The 20073-nt window shown below is 35.2% G+C and overlaps 1 protein-coding gene across 1 annotated transcript; it reads left to right on the forward strand.

The window, feature by feature from the left end:
* Positions 1–394: 394 nt before the first annotated feature.
* LOC137393654 (A disintegrin and metalloproteinase with thrombospondin motifs 3-like) lies at positions 395–20015 on the forward strand. Its single transcript, XM_068080293.1, has 16 exons — positions 395–464; positions 1741–1846; positions 3892–4038; positions 5086–5218; positions 6355–6471; positions 8241–8425; positions 9642–9705; positions 10124–10210; positions 10959–11052; positions 11911–12165; positions 13271–13348; positions 13908–14062; positions 15009–15192; positions 15905–16040; positions 16738–16966; positions 18200–20015. Exons 1-16 carry the CDS (start codon positions 431–433, stop codon positions 19739–19741), a joined length of 3546 nt encoding a protein of 1181 aa, XP_067936394.1. The 5' UTR covers positions 395–430; the 3' UTR covers positions 19742–20015.
* Positions 20016–20073: the final 58 nt, after the last annotated feature.

Below are 20073 nucleotides of genomic sequence, written 5' to 3' on the forward strand. Positions count from 1 at the left end.
AATGGCCTGTCACGGTCAGTCATCAGATGGTTTCTGAATGTGGTTAAAGATGGTGATTATTCTGCTTTCTTCTGATTGGTTGTTATCTGCTCATCTTAGTTAGATTTATATTTACCGTATACTTATATTTACAATTATACTTATTTTTACATTTATATTTACATTTAAACTAACATTCTCACTGTTATTCCAAGTTTGCTTTGACAGCTGACTGAAACAATCTTTGAACGTTATTATTTAAAATTCCCAGGCATCATTTTTCAAGCTTATTATCCATTAAAAATCTAGAAGCACATTCATCCAAGATATTTGCTTATAGGCAGAAGAGATGTGGAAAGATGACAACCCAAGAGAAGCTCTTGACAAGTTCTGCATGTGGTCAGCGGTAAATAGCCTAAGGGAGCACGAAGTCGGCCATTATGATTTTGCCATGTATTTATCTAGAGGCAGAATGAGTCCTGCAGGTAAATACACTCCATCTGCGTCTTAGTACAGTTTACCTGTAACAAACTCTCAAGTCCAAAACAACTACAGTACAGACGGTTCCCTACATACGAACATTCGAGTTACGAACAACGGTACATACGAACGCATGTACGTTGTTTGTAACTCGATTAACTTTCGAATTATTTGTTTGAACTTTGTTTGAAGTTTACATACGTATTGTAAAGAGATTTGCCAGCCTTTACTTGGCAAGATCTCTACTATTAAATAAAGATAAGAGAGTGCCTGTAGTTTCATTCAGCTTTTAATTAGCGAAGGAAATTTCACCAGCCGAGGAGCATACGGCTATCTGCTCTGCTCAACTAAATGAGCACACTCATTTATATACAATAACATCAACCGTTCCGGCTAACGGCAAACGGTAAGAACACCGGCTAACAAGGTGAATGAATAGGACCGCTAGCGTGTTGGTATGACAACAATCTAAGGGAGGATAAGTGATAGTGTTATGACGGTATATCAGATATAACAATAGCATAACGAGTGAAACAACAATATAATAAACGAACAACACATACAAAAAATAAGACAACAACGATAAGTGATAGCATAACAATTAAAACAACAATATAATAGAAATGACAAGACATACAATAAATAAGAAATGCAGTGTTATGGCCCGGCGTCCACTAAAGTATTATTTCCATTTTATTAAATTTTTTTCTGTACAAACCAATACAGGTTAATTATACAAGCCTTAAACATACTTATATAAACCTTCAATATACTTATATAAGCCTTAAACATAAATTATAATACAAAATATAGCACTGAAGCAACTTACGAACAAATTCACCTTACGAACAATCGTTCGGAACGTAACGCGTTCGTAGGTTGGGAACCGTCTGTACATATATGTTTTACTTTCTCTATTGCCTTATGGATATTTATTATATTCCCTCATTATAAAAGTCTCCAAGGGCCATAAACTGCTTTAAATTCACTACAAAAACACAGTTTACTAACTACGTCATAATAATGCACAATTTCTTTATTATCGGGATGTCAGCATTTGGATAGCTTGTTAATAACATGCTAACATCTAACAAATCCCTAACATGCTCTAACATCAGGATGTTAGCACATTAGGTACTTGGAATGTTTTGACATTACATGTATACAGAAGTTGACAGGCTTGTGTAGAAGTCTATTTATTGGTTATTATATCATTATAACGAGAAATGTACTTACAGTGTATACAATGATAGACTTGCTCATGTAGAAGTATATTTGTAGGTTATGCACCTGTAACAGGAATGTGTAGGCCCGACAGGAGTTGTGCTCTCATCAAGGAAGATGGTTTTTCTACCTCCTTTGTGGCTGCGCATGAAATCGGTCATACGTGAGTCATAGCTCAAATATAAACAGTCAGCATTCAAAACACTATATCATATCTAGATCACAACTTTACACGATTGAGTAGAACATGTTTGGCTGTTGATCATTTTCACATCTCAATTAAGTTAACCTTAACATATATGGTGTAAATAGATTTAATAAAAGTTAACATTTGTCAAGTTTCTTGTTTATGTCGCATCACTAGTAAATTAAAACAGTCACACTTCAGCGTGATAGAAAATATGTATTTAGCATATTGCTACATGTTTCTGCATATTGTTGTTCTCTGTTATTGCATGGCATCATTGTGTACATGTACTATGTTGAAAGCTTTTATATCAAACTTCTCTATTTTTGTTCCAATATATAATTATATGTTACATAATACAACATGTATTATTGTATTATTGTACTTTTTATGTGTTAGCATAAAATTGAATTATTGTGTTGTTTTATTTTTTAAATTGAATGAAGGATGGACTTACACAAAGTTTTAGTAGATTTGATCAGAAAGCTTATTTTATTTTATGATTATAATATTATTTTACTGTTATTTTCCTATGATTTGAGATTGTTTTTTATGTTTGAAGTGATTTGACTGCCAGGATGTTTTAAGGTTACAATCGACAAAACTTGATCACAGTTAAAACGCTCAGAAGAAAAATGTGCGAAATAATTTCACTAGTTGAAATCGAATATTAGGCTCAAGTTGCAGTGTTATGCATTTCTATTCTGTCTCTTTGCAACTGTATATGTCATAATTGCACTGTCGGTTGATCTGAGTGTTTTAATTACAAATAAGTTTTATTGATTCTAATCTTGAAACATCCTGGCAATCAGATCACCTCAAACATCAAAAACAATCGCAAATGGTAAAAAGTACCAATACTTTCTGATAAAAATCTACTGAAATTTTGCACAAATTCACCTTTAAATGGTCTTATACTGCACTATTGTATGAATCCTACAGTATTATATTTTATTTTATTAAATGTAACTTTATGCTTACAGAGCATTACAGGTTACTATATTTTGTTACGTAATACATTATGTTATATTATGTATATTTTTTGTATATGGTAGCCTTAAGTTAGAATATACATGTATTACACCCTAATGTATCACATTTCATATCTCAATATTTCTATTATATTATATTGATTCTCAGTGCCAACTTTTAATGCAAGGTCTATCTAAAACCTTCTAGAACACTGGATGCATGTACTATAGGATAGGAACCTTCTAGAACACTGAATGCGTGTACTGTATGATAGGAATGTTCTAGAACACTGGATGCGTGTACTGTAGGATAGGAATGTTCTAGAACACTGGATGCGTGTACTGTAGGATAGGAATGTTCTAGAACACTGGATGCGTGTACTGTAGGATAGGAATGTTCTAGAACACTGGATGCGTGTACTGTAGGATAGGAATGTTCTAGAACACTGGATGCGTGTACTGTAGGATAGGAATGTTCTAGAACACTGGATGTGTGTATTGAAGGATAGGAATGTTCTAGAACACTGGATGCGTGTACTGTAGGATAGGAATGTTATAGAACACTGGATGCGTGTACTGTAGGATAGGAACCTTCTAGAACACTGGATGCGTGTACTGTAGGATAGGAATGTTCTAGAACACTGGATGCGTGTACTGTAGGATAGGAATGTTCTAGAACACTGGATGCGTGTACTGTAGGATAGGAATGTTCTAGAACACTGGATGCGTGTACTGTAGGATAGGAATGTTTTAGAACACTGGATGCGTGTACTGTAGGATAGGAATGTTCTAGAATACTGGATGCGTGTACTGTAGGATAGGAATGTTCTAGAACACTGGATGCGTGTACTGTAGGATAGGAATGTTCTAGAACACTGGATGCGTGTACTGTAGGATAGGAATGTTCTAGAATACTGGATGCGTGTACTGTAGGATAGGAATGTTCTAGAACACTGGATGCATGTACTGTAGGATAGGAATGTCCTAGAACACTGGATGCGTGTACTGTAGGATAGGAATGTTCTAGAACACTGGATGCGTGTACTGTAGGATAGGAATGAGTCATGACGGAGAAGGTACCAACAAGTGTGTAAATGAGCCAAAGAGAGGCTCCATCATGGCACCGCTTGTCATGGCCAACCTCAACAACTACTTCTGGTCTCCTTGCAGCAAAGAGGAAATTGACTCTATTCTCAGGTTAGCTAAAGGTCACACTGTTGCCTTGCCAACAAGGCTGATTGGTTAACTATTTTTGGTATTTGCATAAATAAACTAGAAGGCTGAACGTTTTCACAAACTTGCAACCTTTATAGCTGAATAAATGCACAGTCGTACTTCGACGTTGACCTTTATACATTTTTAAACTGCTCTCATAAGTCAAATCTTTTGTAGCTTAAAGCAAATTATTTTATATAACGTAATTGAATACAAATTAATCCGTTGTTTATTTTCTAAAACCACTTTAAAACAGGATATTACGAAAAGGAAAATGAGGTTTTAACTGTAATAATTTACCACCTATGCTCACAAAGTAATAAATACCTATTTAGCGGTTATGATCCGAAATAATAATAAACGTAACATTATTATGTACGGTACCGTTTGAAGTTCTTACTTTCCAGACAGACAGCAGCGACTAATGCAGTATGAGAGACTTGACGGCAACACTTTTATGATGCTTACATAACATAAACTTAAAATTTAACTTGAATGAATTTACTCTACTAAACACATACTTAAAATAAGTTTTAATCTTACAGTAAACTTATAATCCTAACTGTGTTTTCAATTTAATTTTTTATTAATTTCTTCCGGTTTACCTTTTTGAATCGCTTTCACATTAACTTTTAGCTGACCTTTTTAAAACCTTTTCAAACTAGTCTGACAAGAAAGACAGAGCGACGGTATTTTTATAAAAGACCTCTCACACACTCGGACACCTAGCAGCCACGTCGAGAACCGTCTGTTATGCTCGTATGTCTATCTGTTCTTGTATCTCACGGCAAAATTTGCGGCAAAATTCACGGAAATTTCTCATATCTTAAGTTTCTTGTATTTTGGGCACTTGTATGTCGAGGTATGACTGTAGAATGTTGGATGTTGTTTACAAATATCTTCACTTTGTTTCTATAGCTAATGCTGGCACAATTCTAAAATTTTCCGTATTCTATCGTTTAGTTGATGATAATGTCGCTTCACCAGATTCGCTGTTCAATTTTCATCCCTATTAGCCATTTTACGTAGCACTCTTTACTGCATGAGAGACAACCCTTTTACCGTCACCTGGTCCGATCTAGAGATGCCTCTCGGAAAAAACTGGGACCTCGATGATCAGTGTGAAAAGGAGTTTGGAAAAGGATTCCAGCTGTGCTCAAGGGTAATCTGTCCAAACATCGCATTTTATTTGACCTTGATCTTATTTGACCTTGCTTGACCTTGTTTGACCTTGTTTGACCTTGAAAATCCTTAGTAGGCCCAACAGCTGTTACATTGAAATTGTAGAAACATTGGCAAGTAATGAGTTTCGGTTTGATTTTGAGTTTGATATCAAAGCCAGTGGCATGTTACATATGAAACTAGCTGCTATTGCGACCTTGTACACAAATGCTACAGTACACTACCAGCTTGTTGTATGAACAGACGTAATTTTTTATTATTATAAAATATATATCATTATTAAGGATGAACTTACAAAAGATTTTAGTAGATTTTATCAGAAAGTGCCGGTACTTTTTATCACTTGCAATTATTTTTTTTATGTTTGAGGTGATTTGACTGCAAGGGTGTCTCAAAATTAAAAAACTGAAAAACTTGCTCACGATTAAAATGCTCAAATCGTTCGAAAGGGTGATTTTGATGGCTATAGTAGCAAAGAGACCAACAGAATAGAGACGCATAATGCTGCAACTTGAATGCAATAGCCGATATCAGCTATCACAATAATAGCAACTTCGGAGTGTTTTAACCTTAAACAATTATTATCGATTTTAATCTTGAAACATCCTGGCAGTCAGATCATCTCAAATATTAAAAACAATCACAAATGATAGAAAAACACCAAAACTTTCTTATAAAATCTACTAAAATTTTCTGTAAGTACATGTTTAAATAACTTTATTTTTCACCCTTACAAAGCATATGGACATTATAGTTTATCATACAGCAATAAATGTACCAGAGAAATGCAGTTTTTATGTATAATAGACTAAAACATTTTATTTTTGTCATTAAAACTTATTGTATCCAAAACCAAAGGCCTTCAGCATTCTGATAAAAAGGTTTAAGGGATAAAGAATAAACCCTTTAACCTCTAGGGGTTTTCAAAAATTCATTACATGGATTTATGCTTTGGTATGAGGAGCTCGTGCAACGGCATGCTTTTAAGCTGACGGTTGCAAACTGTTAAATCCTAATTCTGTTGGTAAATATTGAAACACAAGCATTTTAAACTTTGTTATTATTTATATAGCTGCCTTTAGGATACTAATGTATATCAATGCCCTCATATTGCAGACGACACACAACTTCAATCCGTGCGAGAACTTGTGGTGTTCGACACCTGGCAACAGGTACTTATGCAAAACAAAAAGAGCACCTCCGCTACCAGGAAGTACTTGTGCGAGAGACAGAGTATGTTTGACACTATATTTATTCATGTTAGATATTTTTACAAGAATGTTGGTCAGTAGCTTTTGTATTGTAAATTCTGCTCCACCGAAAATTTTGCGCGATAACTTTGTGGATTTATAAAAGCTACCAGAAATGATAAGCCCACCATTATGCCAATCATTCCCATTATATATCAGGCTACACAGAAAGCCATTGTATATAGCTTTAAACTTGTAGCTTCATTGGCCAGGTTTCAGACAGCACAGACATTTTTACAGAATATCAATTTTATCCTAGCTGAATGTCAGCTATCACTTTCTTCATTCCTAAACTTTCATTATTGACGAATGAGAAATAATTTATGTAGATTTGATTACGATTTCCATAGTGATTCCTTTCAATTGAAATCAGCTTTTCGTCTGAAATTCCTTGAAGGTGACTTTGAATCAATGTTAAATGTTGACTTGCAACAAAATTCACATTACAGTTATTTGGTATCAAAAGATTCACCATGTCTTACTCTGTTGTGTTGTAGGTGCCAAATACGTGGAAATGTGATTACGAGCTCTTAAAAGCTCAAAAACGAAAGGCCGCCGTAGATTGGAGTCTCTCTATTTATCTGACGTAGTCATTACAGTTTAGTTATCGTCTTGTCACGTGATGTTCTCACGTGAATTGAAAGGCCAATAAAAAGCTCAATATAAACTTATTGTAGCACTAGTTTATGACAAACACTTCGGGTTTTACCGAAGACCCCGTATCAAATGTAGATGCTCACTACTTTACAGTTTTGTTTCGGCTTGGACTAATTGTCAAATCGTAATCTGATCATGTGACCCAATATATCAAAAGTAATTTTTGCAGCATTTTTCGATTATCACAAGTGACCAACAGGCTCGGCATGATTATCAGACAATGATATGTACTCCTTTGAGCTAAGGTTGAAAAGTTTAACGATTTTTTACTGTAAGTTAAAAGATATCAGTGCTAAAAGTGACAGCATTACAATGACGATAAAACAGACGCGTAAGAACAAGAGACATGGTTTTATTGAATGCGTGAAGTATATTTGTGAAAATATTTCGACGAATGAGATTGCATGAACGTGTAAACAGAAACCATCCTGTAACAACTACATCCCATTTGAGCCGTTTTGGAAAGAGAATCCCAACTACGGCGGTCTCTTGTGGCTGCGATTAACTGTTCGTTTTATCTTTTAAGAGCTTGTAATCACATTCCCATATATTTTGCACCTACAACACAACAGAGTAAGACATGGTGAATCTTATGATACCAAATAACTGTACATAATGTGAATTTTGTTGCAATTCAACCTTTAAATTGTCAAAAATGAGAACGTGTAGTACGGATGTCAAGGCCTTTTATTTTTGTGTTACAATAGCTGTTGTTTTAAATTTGTCAACTTTCGCACAATTACAAAATTATTTTCCCACAATTAATGAGGCAACTGAAATGTTGGTCAATGCAGGGCTTGAACCCAGGACGTTCAGCTAATTAGACTGACTTATTCACCGACTCATGCGAATAATTGTGTCATTATTTATTTTTTGTACTTCGTGTCAGAAAAAGGGAAGGAATGGATGGACAACAGCCACCAATGGTATTTGTTATCTAAGCTGCGTCTTTTTGCTGCTAGCAGACGTCGCTGCTTCAGAAAGCTAATCTGTCAAAACTGGAATGTTTGACCTTTTTCCATAGCTACCAGCACAGTTCAAAAATTATCCATAAGTTATTTAACAAATCATACTCTATTTTGTAAAATTTGTTAGTGGTGTTTCAACTCTCAATGTATCGTGGCCAATCCTGATGACCCGATCTGGAAGGACAAAAAGGTTGAGCACAGCAGGCTAAAAAGTGTCGATGGATCTTGGTCTAGGTGGGCAAGCTGGAGCGGCTGTTCGACTACGTGCGGCAGGGGAATAAAGTCTCGCACAAGAACCTGCGATAATCCTGAGTATGACAGAAATTTATACTAACGGTAGTCTGATATAAGTGCATTTGAGGCGATGAGTCAGATAGTATTTACACTTGTCATACGCTATGTTTTCATGATGCGGATAATGTGGAAGTTTGCGTCAATCCACACATCATCCGCAAAATGAAAATGACAAAAATTTACGAGTCAAGAGAGTTTTGTTACTTGCAAACCTTCATCAAATATTTCATGCTTGCGAATGATGGAAACAGCACTTGCGAATAATGCATAAAACAAGCCGCGCAAGCTATTCCATTTTAAACATTTTCACACATCAGTGTTTTTATTTCAATTTAAGCAGTTTTGAATGCTCTAATGTTCCGAATGCCTTGCTAATTATTGATCTCTGGTGTAGAAATTCTTATCTTTATTAGCAAAGCGCCAGCGTTAATCCGCAAGATTGGAATGTTCATTGATACACTTATCACATGGTAACTCAAAGAGCACACAACTCCAAATCCACATGAAGGAAACATAGTGATAGGAGTGCTCAAGTGATGAGTCACAGGCTTGAGTCACATGATGGATGTATGAGTCATACACATGAGTCACACGCAAGGGTTTTATAGTGTCAAAAATAATTATCAAGTTTTTAACACCAATTTTTTATTACTTCACCATATGTTGGTGTTGGTTGCGATACTACGATGTAGTATTTCCATATAAGGAAATACTAAGTACAAGAACAAATAGTGTTATGGAACTTGTAGCTTTATGTGCATGTTTGGGTTTGAGGTGATCACGACTGTCACAAATGGGTGTTGAAACTAACTACATGTAATAGTCAAAAACTCTGATTTTGAATTTGAAGGGTGGTCACTTTAGGCCCCCGAGCTGTGAGTAGTGATACGAAAGATGGTACCAAAAATGTACCAAAGATTTAAATCACCAAATTTTAAATCTTAAGCCATGCTACTGCGCATATGGGCCCACGTTGCACCTTAATTTTCTATAATCTTATTATGTCATGATTTAATGTAAAATAAAACAAACAAGTACAGCAGGTTCTGTGCAAAACTTACAAAACTGAAGTCATCACAACAACTCTGTCTTTGGAACTAGGGCTTTTTAAAACAAACAAACTCAGAAAATCATGGAGTTATCATAGCTGCAAGAAAAACTAATACTTATGAATCCTGAGATGCAGTAGCTATTCTTTGTTATGTGATTTTCTTAGCTCAGGGCCATGTTTTAGGCCTGCACTAGGTGGACGAGATTGTGTGGGAGAAAGCTATGATCTAAGGCTATGTGACCTCCCTGTAAGTACCAAGCATGCCTATAGAATCTTTGTGAGCCGCATGAAAACATGTTTGCTTGATTTTGCAGCATGAAATAACTGAATATAAAAAAAGCCTTTTCATTTGTTGCTGTCAACTCAAGCTTCTATATTATGTTTTTTAATTTATTTTGATCCAGATCCATGCAAAGGTTTCAGTGATGTTAGCTTCGCTGCTTATAATAGCTTTTCCAATCAGCATTTTGCTAATTGCTAAGAAGACAACTCCAATGGCTCCAAATCATTCTACAGTATTAGCTTATTTGTTAGGAATGTTAAGGAGTTAAATGCTATTTTTAGCATCTGCTTTTATGCAATAGACATTCTGTGGCTGTATCTCGTTCGGCCTTTGGATAGATATTCATCTTTTGGCATGACTTGAAGTTGTGTTCTCATTTTAGGAGCAAATGAGAATGGTGTGTAAAATGTTTTCAACCCTGAGTTATAGTGTGAGGAGATCTTGCATGAAACATAAGGTGTATTATAGGGTAAGCATCGTCTTCTAGAATATTCCATCTGTTCCATGTTCTGCCATGCTAGATCGCGCATTTAGATATTTGTTACAGTGGTCTCTACCTGGTGCTCATCATTCTTTTTCTTACAAGATGCGCTTTAGCTTTTGCGCTGCTGTATTTGCATAACTTGCTATACAGCAGTTACGATTACTCTACAGTTTTGGAGCAAAGACTATTTTACTGCACCTCTCTGGTTGCATGTGAAAAAATAACTTTCAATGACTAAGGCTATGTGGTGAACTTGGGCACACCATAAACTTGGTTTGTTATTCTTTTCGTGTCTGTTTCAACAGTTTGCCAACAAAAACAGTACCATATATCCCTGCATATAAGCTGATCCTAAAAACAGTCCTAAAATAATGAATTTATAAAAATTCACATATAAGCCGAATCTACAAGTTGTAACACTCTGTTCACACCTACCACATCAAAAGGTTAAAGAAAAAAAATTATATCCGTTACTGTTATGTTTTACTTTTACTAATACAGTAACCTTTTTGTCAAGTGTTCTGACTAGGAAATTTCAAATGCGGAGTTTGTCATAAGTAGAGTTTTTACTGTATATGCTTGCTCGCATGCCATACCTCGAAGATACACGGGCCTATCCGCAGCACTAAAACATTCTTATGATGACAAAACGTTACATTGTCCAGTATCGTGTACATGAATTTGTGTTTTTTTTCATAAAAACTAGTTTCAGCAAAATAATGTGTTATGGCAGACATGCAAGAGAGAAATAGATGATGCAAGGCTTGACCAATGTTCAAGATACAACAAAAGAGGCAGAACTTATAAACCATTTGAACCAGACGAAGGTCAGCATTTTACGGGCTTTAAGAATCTGTATTAAAATTATGAGCTGTTTTTAATATAAAATAACAGCCATAGAATTTACATAAATTGGTATTGCATAGCCACCAAAATATGTAGTAATGATGTGTCAAAAAGAGTGAATGTGATTTAGCAATCTGCCACGAAATTTAAATTTGTGATAATTATCAGATGGAAGGGATTTTTGTTTCTCATTGTGTGCAAATCAACTTTGTCTTTTTGGGTTTACATCATGTTCGATTAGGCTGCTCATGCAGACAAGTTTGGGCATTAAAAAGCAATTTTTACAAATCATCTTCAATTCTGTTTATATTCTTTTCACTCTAAAAATAATATGTTTAGCTTTCTCAGTAAGATTTACATAAATAACATTTGAGGAACATCAGTTAGACTTTTGTTCTCAAGTTTTGAGACTTCATCATTGGTTAGATGTTTTTGCAACAAAAATTTGTATGAATTAAAAAACGTGTCTGTAAACAGCCTAATTGCTTCCGTTAGTAACCAAAAGGCAAACAAATAATTTATAGACCAAAAATCTTTTAGTTTGTGATAAGCTTCAAATTCCAATTAAACTTCTCACAATAGATGAATATAGTTATCTATTTCAGGGTCAAATATTTCTTGTCTTTCAAAAGAAATTAGAGAATTAGGGCTAACAGGATAGGTTTCACTGGTCAGTGAGACAGGTAATCAATCATTGTGCTTTTAGCTTGAAGGCCAAACTGCTTGATTTTTTAAAATTAAGTATTCCGTTCAAATTAGCATACTAAACAATTCTCAACTAGTAAAAAAATTTTGTTTTTTTTTAAATAAAGTCCAATGTCTTTCTTTTTATATTTTAGAGGCCGTATTCTGTCTACTCAACTGTAAAACCGAGGAACAGAACATCCCTCTGTATGGTGAGATAGAGGCGATGGATGGTACATTTTGTTCTTATAATGATAGAAATGCTATGTGCTATGCTGGCAAGTGTATTCCGGTTGGCTGTGATGGTAAGATTAACTCTGGTGCCAGGGAAGACATGTGCGGTCAGTGCAAAGGAGACAACTCTCAATGCACTCTAAGACAAGACTACTACAATGAGAAACTAGAAAGAGGTAAATCCATAGATATAGTAAACCCTATATATGCTAATAACCAACACAAGTGAGGCCTATTATTAGCATGACGCAACGTCATGGTGATGCGTAAAGTGAATCAGCTGATTTATGAACTCCTATTGACTTAACACCAAAAACTGCTCAATTTTTCCATAGTTTACTATATCTATGGGTAAATCGACATAGTTTCTTCATGGAAACCTTAGCTGTTTATTAATCTCTACAAATGGATAAACAATATTTATATATTTTCTCATATTGATTTATTCATTTACTTATTTTATTTGTTTTTGTTCCTTTTAGTTGTTTATAGCAGAGTTTTAAAAAAATTAAGGTTCCAGTAACTGGTGCTAAAATATAAAATATATAACTATGTTTATTAATTTTCTTACTGGTACCGTATGGCAGTTCGCCTTTTTAAAAATCACTCGATGATTTGGTTTGATATTGCATGTAGATGAGTTGCGATATGTAGCAATATTATAAAAAAACTTGTAAATTTTTGTTAATGTTTTTTTATATTTTAATTTCAAAAGAAACTGTTTTATGTTTGTGGTAATTGAAAATAGTTATTCGTGAATGTCCGTGTGCGTGGAAAGTCACAAAATGAGGCCCATGCATTTTAGTTCCAGTATTGCTCACTCTAAAAATTGGTAGGTATGATGAGATAAACCGCCATTACACGATTATATTGTTTATACAACTGGCAATATCTCTTTAAATGCTGGCAATTGTCAAATTGTCTACCTTAAAAATCACCACCAAACCATTAAATCGCCGTATCGGCAGCTTTAGTATTATACTAATAGTGCTCTTGTCAGAGTTGTTTTCTCTTGTTTAGCATAATTCAGTACTTAGAAAATTTGGAACTTAAAACAATAATGCGTCTTTAATGATGTCTGAACAGAATATTAGCTGTTGACAAAAACATTCTTCATAAAGAATCTGATCTAAACAATAATATTGTTTAGATATTATAATATAATAATATAATATTATTTATAATATAATTTAGGTATTTTATACCTACCATGAAAATTAGTAATGCCACAGGAAACAATATCATGCTACCAAAATTTATAAAGTTAATTTTTGGTTTTAGGTTACCAATTACTTGTGCGACTGTATCCTGGCACTCGCAATTTCAAGATCAAAAAGCCAAATGATGCCTATAAAATAGGTAAGATTTCATCACGGTTGTAATCTTTAGATGTGGAGCAGCTGTAGTGAGATCTGCTTAATTTCAGGCATAGATTTGAAGTTAAGCAATATCTAATCAGCTTATAGAATTAACCAATCAGCTCTGCTTCTCTTGAAAGTAACATTAGTTCTGCTTTTCATGAAAGTAACCAATCAGGTCTGCTACTCATGAATGTAACCAATCAGCTCTGCTACTCATGAATGTAACCAATCAGCTCGCTACTCATAAATGTAAACAATCAGCTCTGCTACTCATGAAAGTAACCAATCAGCTCTGCTACTCATGAATGTAACCAATCAGCTCTGCTACTCATAAATGTAAACAATCAACTCTGCTATTCATAAAAAGTAACCAATCAGCTCTGCTACTCATGAAATTAACCAATCAGTTTTGCTACATGTGGAAACAACCAATCAATCTTGTAATTATGTTGTACAGTATAATAGCAGCTGAGACCAAAGACCTAATAGAGTTATAAACAATACAATTTAATTTACTCAGTCTCCATTTAGGAAATAACTGACCGTTTATAACTTAGTTTTAAGGAATGTGAAAACGAATGAAACAATACTGCCTGTAAGACAGAGGGAACCTTTCAACAAGACAGACTACGGTGCCCTCTGGAGCTACTCAAATACAAGAAGTGATACACTGGAGTCTGCTGGACCTTTGCAGGCTGAATATGATGTCATGGTAAGATCTCATAATGTGATATAGTCTTGTGGTACAGATGACATGCCAAAGTGTTATAAAGTCAGGCAGAGATGCTGTCAGGAGTATATAACGAGATGATGTTGAATCAAAAAATTCCCAGTGTGCAGATGTCATGGTATGAAGACAAAAAGGGATAGGATCGCAGTGTGATCATGTCATATCATTGGAATCGTATGTAATGATGATGCCACATGGCGATTGGTGAAGTCATAACGTGGCAATTAAATAGTATTATGCTAGCGTAATGTTGTTTTGAATTATTAGCACCCGTAGAGCTCCTTCTGATATTAAACATGCCAGAGGGCTGTGCTAGTGCTGACTGAGAGAGGAAAACTCTTCAGGGAAATTCACCTATTTGTATCTAACATAATGGGTTGAAGATACTGTAGTGCATGTATAAGAAAAGGTGGGATGGTGAGATACCTTTATTTAACACCGGCTATAGTAATGATTCGTTGATGTCATTTAAATCCTAACTGTTAAAAATGGAATAAAAACTATACAGCAACGTAAATAAAAACAATTCTACCTAACAGTGTTTGCTAAAGAAGTTAACATAGTTTGTTTGGCTACCTTTTTCAGGAACAGCATTTCTTATGCTCTAACAAACCACTAAATTTCATAGAAGTAAGACGTGGAGTTATGGCCACGCTATCTTTAGATTGCTACATTTGTGTTGTCATATGTTATTAGAACGTGTATTCTCGGCCAGCCAAGCTCCGCATATGTAATCAGCTAGTTCATGTTTAAAAATATTTCGTGGTTGTTCCACCTTTTGCAATGTTAATTAAACACATAAAACTAAATTTACTGCTACATACGCTACTTTTGTAAGCGTTTACTTTTACTACACTATTATATAATCTGCACCCAAGTAACTTCGTCTTGCTCTGAGAGCTATAGTGTATTTAGTTTTACCTTCTAGATCTACTCTCTGTACAGTGGGATGAGAGTATCTTTAAGTATTACTTTCACCGAACCTCTCAGTGTCGTCAGAGAGAATGACCAGCTTTCAACAACGCAGAGCTCAAGAAATCAAAAGAAAGGCAAAACTAAATACTCCTGGTCAACTGACGGTTGGGGAGAGTGCAGCCAACCTTGCGGTGATGGTACGTCTACTTTCCCTTATCGTAAAGCTACGAAAGGTACATTGTTTGTCTTAATCACTCTACTGATGCTCATGATACTTACCTGTGCCTTACTTTAATAACAAAAAATTTGCAAATAATAATAAAATGATAATATAAAAAATTATATAATTATTAAAAATAATATAACTAATAATTAAAGTTAATAAATTAATAATAAAAATTGCTTGCAAAATATTGCTTCCTATGGTATTCAAACTCACAACTGTTAGACTTCCAGATCAATGCTCTAACAGCTACACCAATCAACTCCTCCTAACATGGCAAAATGAGTGTATGTATAGGTATTACACCTGACAATCTCTCACAGCACACTAGTCTGCCAGAGTACTAACACCACTTAACAAGATAAAAAATTGCAAAACTACAAAACTGTTAATATGTAACATCACCATTTATTTAGTTTTAGTAACAGTGGTTCTTGGCGTAAACAAAAACGTCCTGAAGAATTAGTATCACCTTTACAAACTCAGTTAATTGCATTTGTAAATAAAGTGTTCCATTTATGCCCATTTGCTTCAGGATGTTCATATTCTTTAAATAACTTTTTAGCCAACCAGTAAACATACTCTATGCCAAGGTCATTTGTTTAAAAGTATTTACTGCTTACTCATACACTAAAGGACTTGTGCTTCTTATCAGTATATTTAGGTTAAGCTGGTATACCTTATAGGAATGTATGAACAGCTTCTGGTATGCCGTAATACTAAAACTAACAGAACTGTTCATGAACTGCTCTGCAAAAGTGAGGAGAAACCCAACACCCTCAAGAAGACATGCAATATCAAAGCTTGTGAAGTGTGGTACAGGTAGGTAGGCAGCTACAGGTAGCAGATGCTGTGATGCGCTGGGTCATTCATTATACATTCAAGTCTATGGTGTGGTAAACAGAGGTTAAAGGTCATCAATATGGTAGCAGTACGTATATAAGGTTGTCAGGGTAGCACCCTAATTATTCTGACTTGCTAGCAGTTACCATAACAACAAGGTTGCTGAATTCGTTTGACGAATCAAGTATTTAACTTTCTATATTTTATTGTATATCGGTCCCAAGATAGATCTATTATTACCAAGTGTTTATATTTATAGATGTTACCTTATTATCTGTCGGAAAATATCTATGTTCATAGACACTCACCTTATTACCTGTAGAAGCATATCTATACTTATAGACACTTACCTTATTACCTGTAGGAGCATATCTATGTTCATAGTCACTTACCTCATTACCTGTAGGAGCATATCTATGTTCATAGACACCTTATTAATTGTAGGAGCATATCTATGTTCATAGACACCTTATTAATTGTAGGAGCACATCTATGTTCATAGACACCTTATTAATAGTAGGAGCATATCTATGTTCATAGACACCTTATTAATTGTAGGAGCATATCTATGTTCATAGACACCTTATTAATTGTAGGAGCATATCTATGTTCATAGACACCTTATTAATTGTAGGAGCATATCTATGTTCATAGACACTCACCTTGATACTTGTAGGTGGGTTGTCAGTGAGTGGACAAAGTGTCCAGAAGAGCTTTGCTCCCTGGAAAAAGCTTTGCAAAGGCGTTGGGCATTCTGCGTAAGGGAGAGTCCAGAACTGGAGGTCAGATGGCACAGAGTAAAGGATTCCTTCTGCAGCACAATCGAGTCACCACTACTCATGCGCGAGTGTAATAGAAGCAGCTGCTCTGAACCTGGCTATTGGAAAACTGACAGTATATCTTTGGTAAGATTATTTCTGTGTTCCAACTAGCAAGTATGGCTCCATATAAACAACAAGTTAGTCAAATACATTTTGATGAATATTCACTTTTCTGTAGTCTCATCCTATCATTCGAGAGACACAATAGACATATTGTCTTCTATTATATAGACTATAGTATAGCCTAGACTATAGTACACGCTAGATGAATGCCCAGCGATGCTCAAGTAATAAAATAATTAATTACACAATGAATTTGAGTAGATTACCTTGTAAGCTAGTAATCTAACTCTTGTTAAACAATAGTGATGTTTTAATGCCAGCATATTAATCCTAGTGCTAGGTACTAACCCCCAGCGTAAGTATTTTAACCAATGTAATGAATGTGATTACAATCATTTATCACTACGGTCAGTTGAACAATTGTAGTGTACTGGTTTAGTTCACCGGTCGTCAGACCTGGAGGGTCTGAGATCAAATCCACTGCAAAGCAGATTTTTCATTGCTAGACTTTAATCACTATAACTGGTCACAGGGATGACAGAAAACAAAAGACAAACACTGAGATTTACATATATATAGATTAGTAAAACAGTTAAGCTTATTATCAATATATCCTGTTCGGTGTTTCAGCAGTAAAATACTGAGCATATTAAACAACAGCCTTAGCTGGCCTACTAGCCAATTCTTATAGACTATGGAGGTGAAGAGAAACCCGCTGCAGCTTACATGTATAGATGATAAGGTGTGGTTTGCAAAAGGCAAGGCAGTTGCATCAGCAGTATCAGTCAATACATCCAACCACGAGACTTGATGCTGAGAGAGAGACATTTTCAGAAACACTTCTAATATCTCGATGGATATTAATTAGTCAAATTAACTCATTTATTTTGTATTTTAATGCTTTATACAAACTGCTGAGTGTTTTTAAAATACGAAATATATAAAATGATTAAATTTTTAAAGTGTTGATAGCCACCTATATGGTTTTTTAAAGTTTTTGAATGCTCAGCATTTATCTTAGTATAGCACAATCCACATATATATGATTTTTGCAGTTTGTATTGGTTAGGGAGCGTGAAGGTTGGCCATGTCTAGTCTTTTTGTTTAAATTATTCAGCTTTTTTTCAATAATCACATCTACATTCTGTCAGTTTCGTATCTGCTTTGCATGTAGACAACAACTTGTGTGAAACAAACTGATATTTGAAAATGAAAATTTGTTTTTATGATGCAGTTCCCTGCGTGCTGTTGTAGTGCTCAGTGAGTTGTGGTGAAGGAGTGCAGACAAGAGAAGTCTCCTGTGTGCCCATAAATCCTTCCAGTATTGTTATTGCCCGATGTGATGAAAGAGAGAAGCCATCGACATCTGAAATCTGTGTTCAGGAAGCTTGCACCTCTTCAACCTCTCTATTTGTACTCTCTACGACTATTCAACAAGAGAGTACTACACAAATTGAAAATACCTATCCCGTGTCAACTTCAACATTCGTGACTTCTTCAAGGCGGGAAAATGGTAATGAGTTGTTGGAAGAAGCTGGTGATGTCATATTCTCTACAGATTTGCCAACATCGGAGGAAGCAGTTTATAGAAATATAACTGTTGTACTACCTACAACAGTGACAACAATATCATCAAAATATGCAGAAGAGGTAACTCCAGTAGCTAAGACCACATCCATAGCATTCACTAGTGCAGATGAAAGACCTGCTAAAACAGTAACTAACACCAAAGGAACTGAATTGAGTAGCATCAGTAGAGTGAAGCAGGCAACCACAACAACAACAGGCATACCAACAGAAACAACAGTCATATCAACAGAGACAACAGGCATACCAACAGAGACAACAGTCATATCAACTGAGACAACAGACATACCAACAGAGACAACAGTCATATCAACAGAGACAATAGTCATACCCACAGAAACAACAGTCATACCAATAGAGGCAACAATCATACCAACAGAGACAACAGTCATATCAACAGAGACAACAGTCATACCTACAGAGACAATGGTCATACCGATAGAGACAACATTCACACCAATAGAGACAACAATCATACCAACAGAGACAACAGTCATATCAACAGAGACAACAGTCATACCAACAGAGACAATAACACCAGTCACAGATATACCAATAATGATATCAAAAGCATCAGATTCATCAACAGATAAATCAGTTACAATTGAAGCAACTAGCACAAGCAGCACAAAGGAGACAAAGAATGATGCCTCTTCCATAAGAGAGCAGAGTAATGGATACAATAGAGTTGAAACAACCCACTCAGACATTTTAACACAAACTCAGCCCCAAACCACTACAAGACTCGTAACTCAGATTGATGACAAAACACTGATCTCTACAAATCCCCACCAACTAGTGACTACTACACAGCCTAATGGGGAGACGACTCCAATAGTTTCAGATGCAACTAGTGAATCATACAGAGATGACTCAACTTCAAAATATGTCTGGTGGTGGACGGTTGTGACTACATCTACCACGAGCCTACCAACCAGAACGCAGTTTGTTTGGTGGTGGACAACTCCAACCATCTCTCAAACCTCTCTGACGACGCAGCAAGTACCAACCCCAGATGCCAGTACTGACAGCATTAGTATGGCTACCCAGACCACCCAAACTAATAAACTGACAACCACAAACAATAAAAGTAATCTCCAAAACTGTGATAAGGATGAATCAAGGATCTGTCCACTTATGGATTCACATAGATGTAAGCTACTTCTGTTTCGCAGGCTATGTTGCAATACATGTGCACAGTATCTCTAGCCTGAGTTCGTCAGGAACACAAATTTCCATATCTCTATGTATGACAACTGAACTGTTATCCAAGAACTGTTGCCATTTGGCTCTGGTATGAATTTGATGTAAAATAATTTGTTATTGTAATGTAGTTATTATTTATGTCATTTGCTTATTGTAACAATCACTATTGGTTTCTCAAAAAGTTCTGGTTTGCCATATTCTAGATTTCATTATGAACAATTATGGCAAAGGATACTTCAACTTTATTAAACTAAATTATTATTACAAAAATATATCAATGTAATTATAATGCGTAATAATAATTAATCAACATTTTTGCTTGATATTGAACAAAA

This window comes from Watersipora subatra, chromosome 4 (assembly GCF_963576615.1).
Source record: "Watersipora subatra chromosome 4, tzWatSuba1.1, whole genome shotgun sequence".
Lineage (NCBI taxonomy): Eukaryota > Metazoa > Bryozoa > Gymnolaemata > Cheilostomatida > Watersiporidae > Watersipora > Watersipora subatra.

What these genes read in the sequence shown, in the direction of transcription:
- LOC137393654 (XM_068080293.1), top strand. Translation starts at nt 431, where the DNA reads ATGTATTTATCTAGAGGCAGAATGAGTCCTGCAG. An exon ending in TAAGGCTATGTGACCTCCCT is followed by an intron (nt 9,706 to 10,123) that starts GTAAGTACCAAG and finishes TTCTCATTTTAG; the next exon opens with GAGCAAATGAGAATGGTGTG. An exon ending in CAGCCAACCTTGCGGTGATG is followed by an intron (nt 15,193 to 15,904) that starts GTACGTCTACTT and finishes TATACCTTATAG; the next exon opens with GAATGTATGAACAGCTTCTG.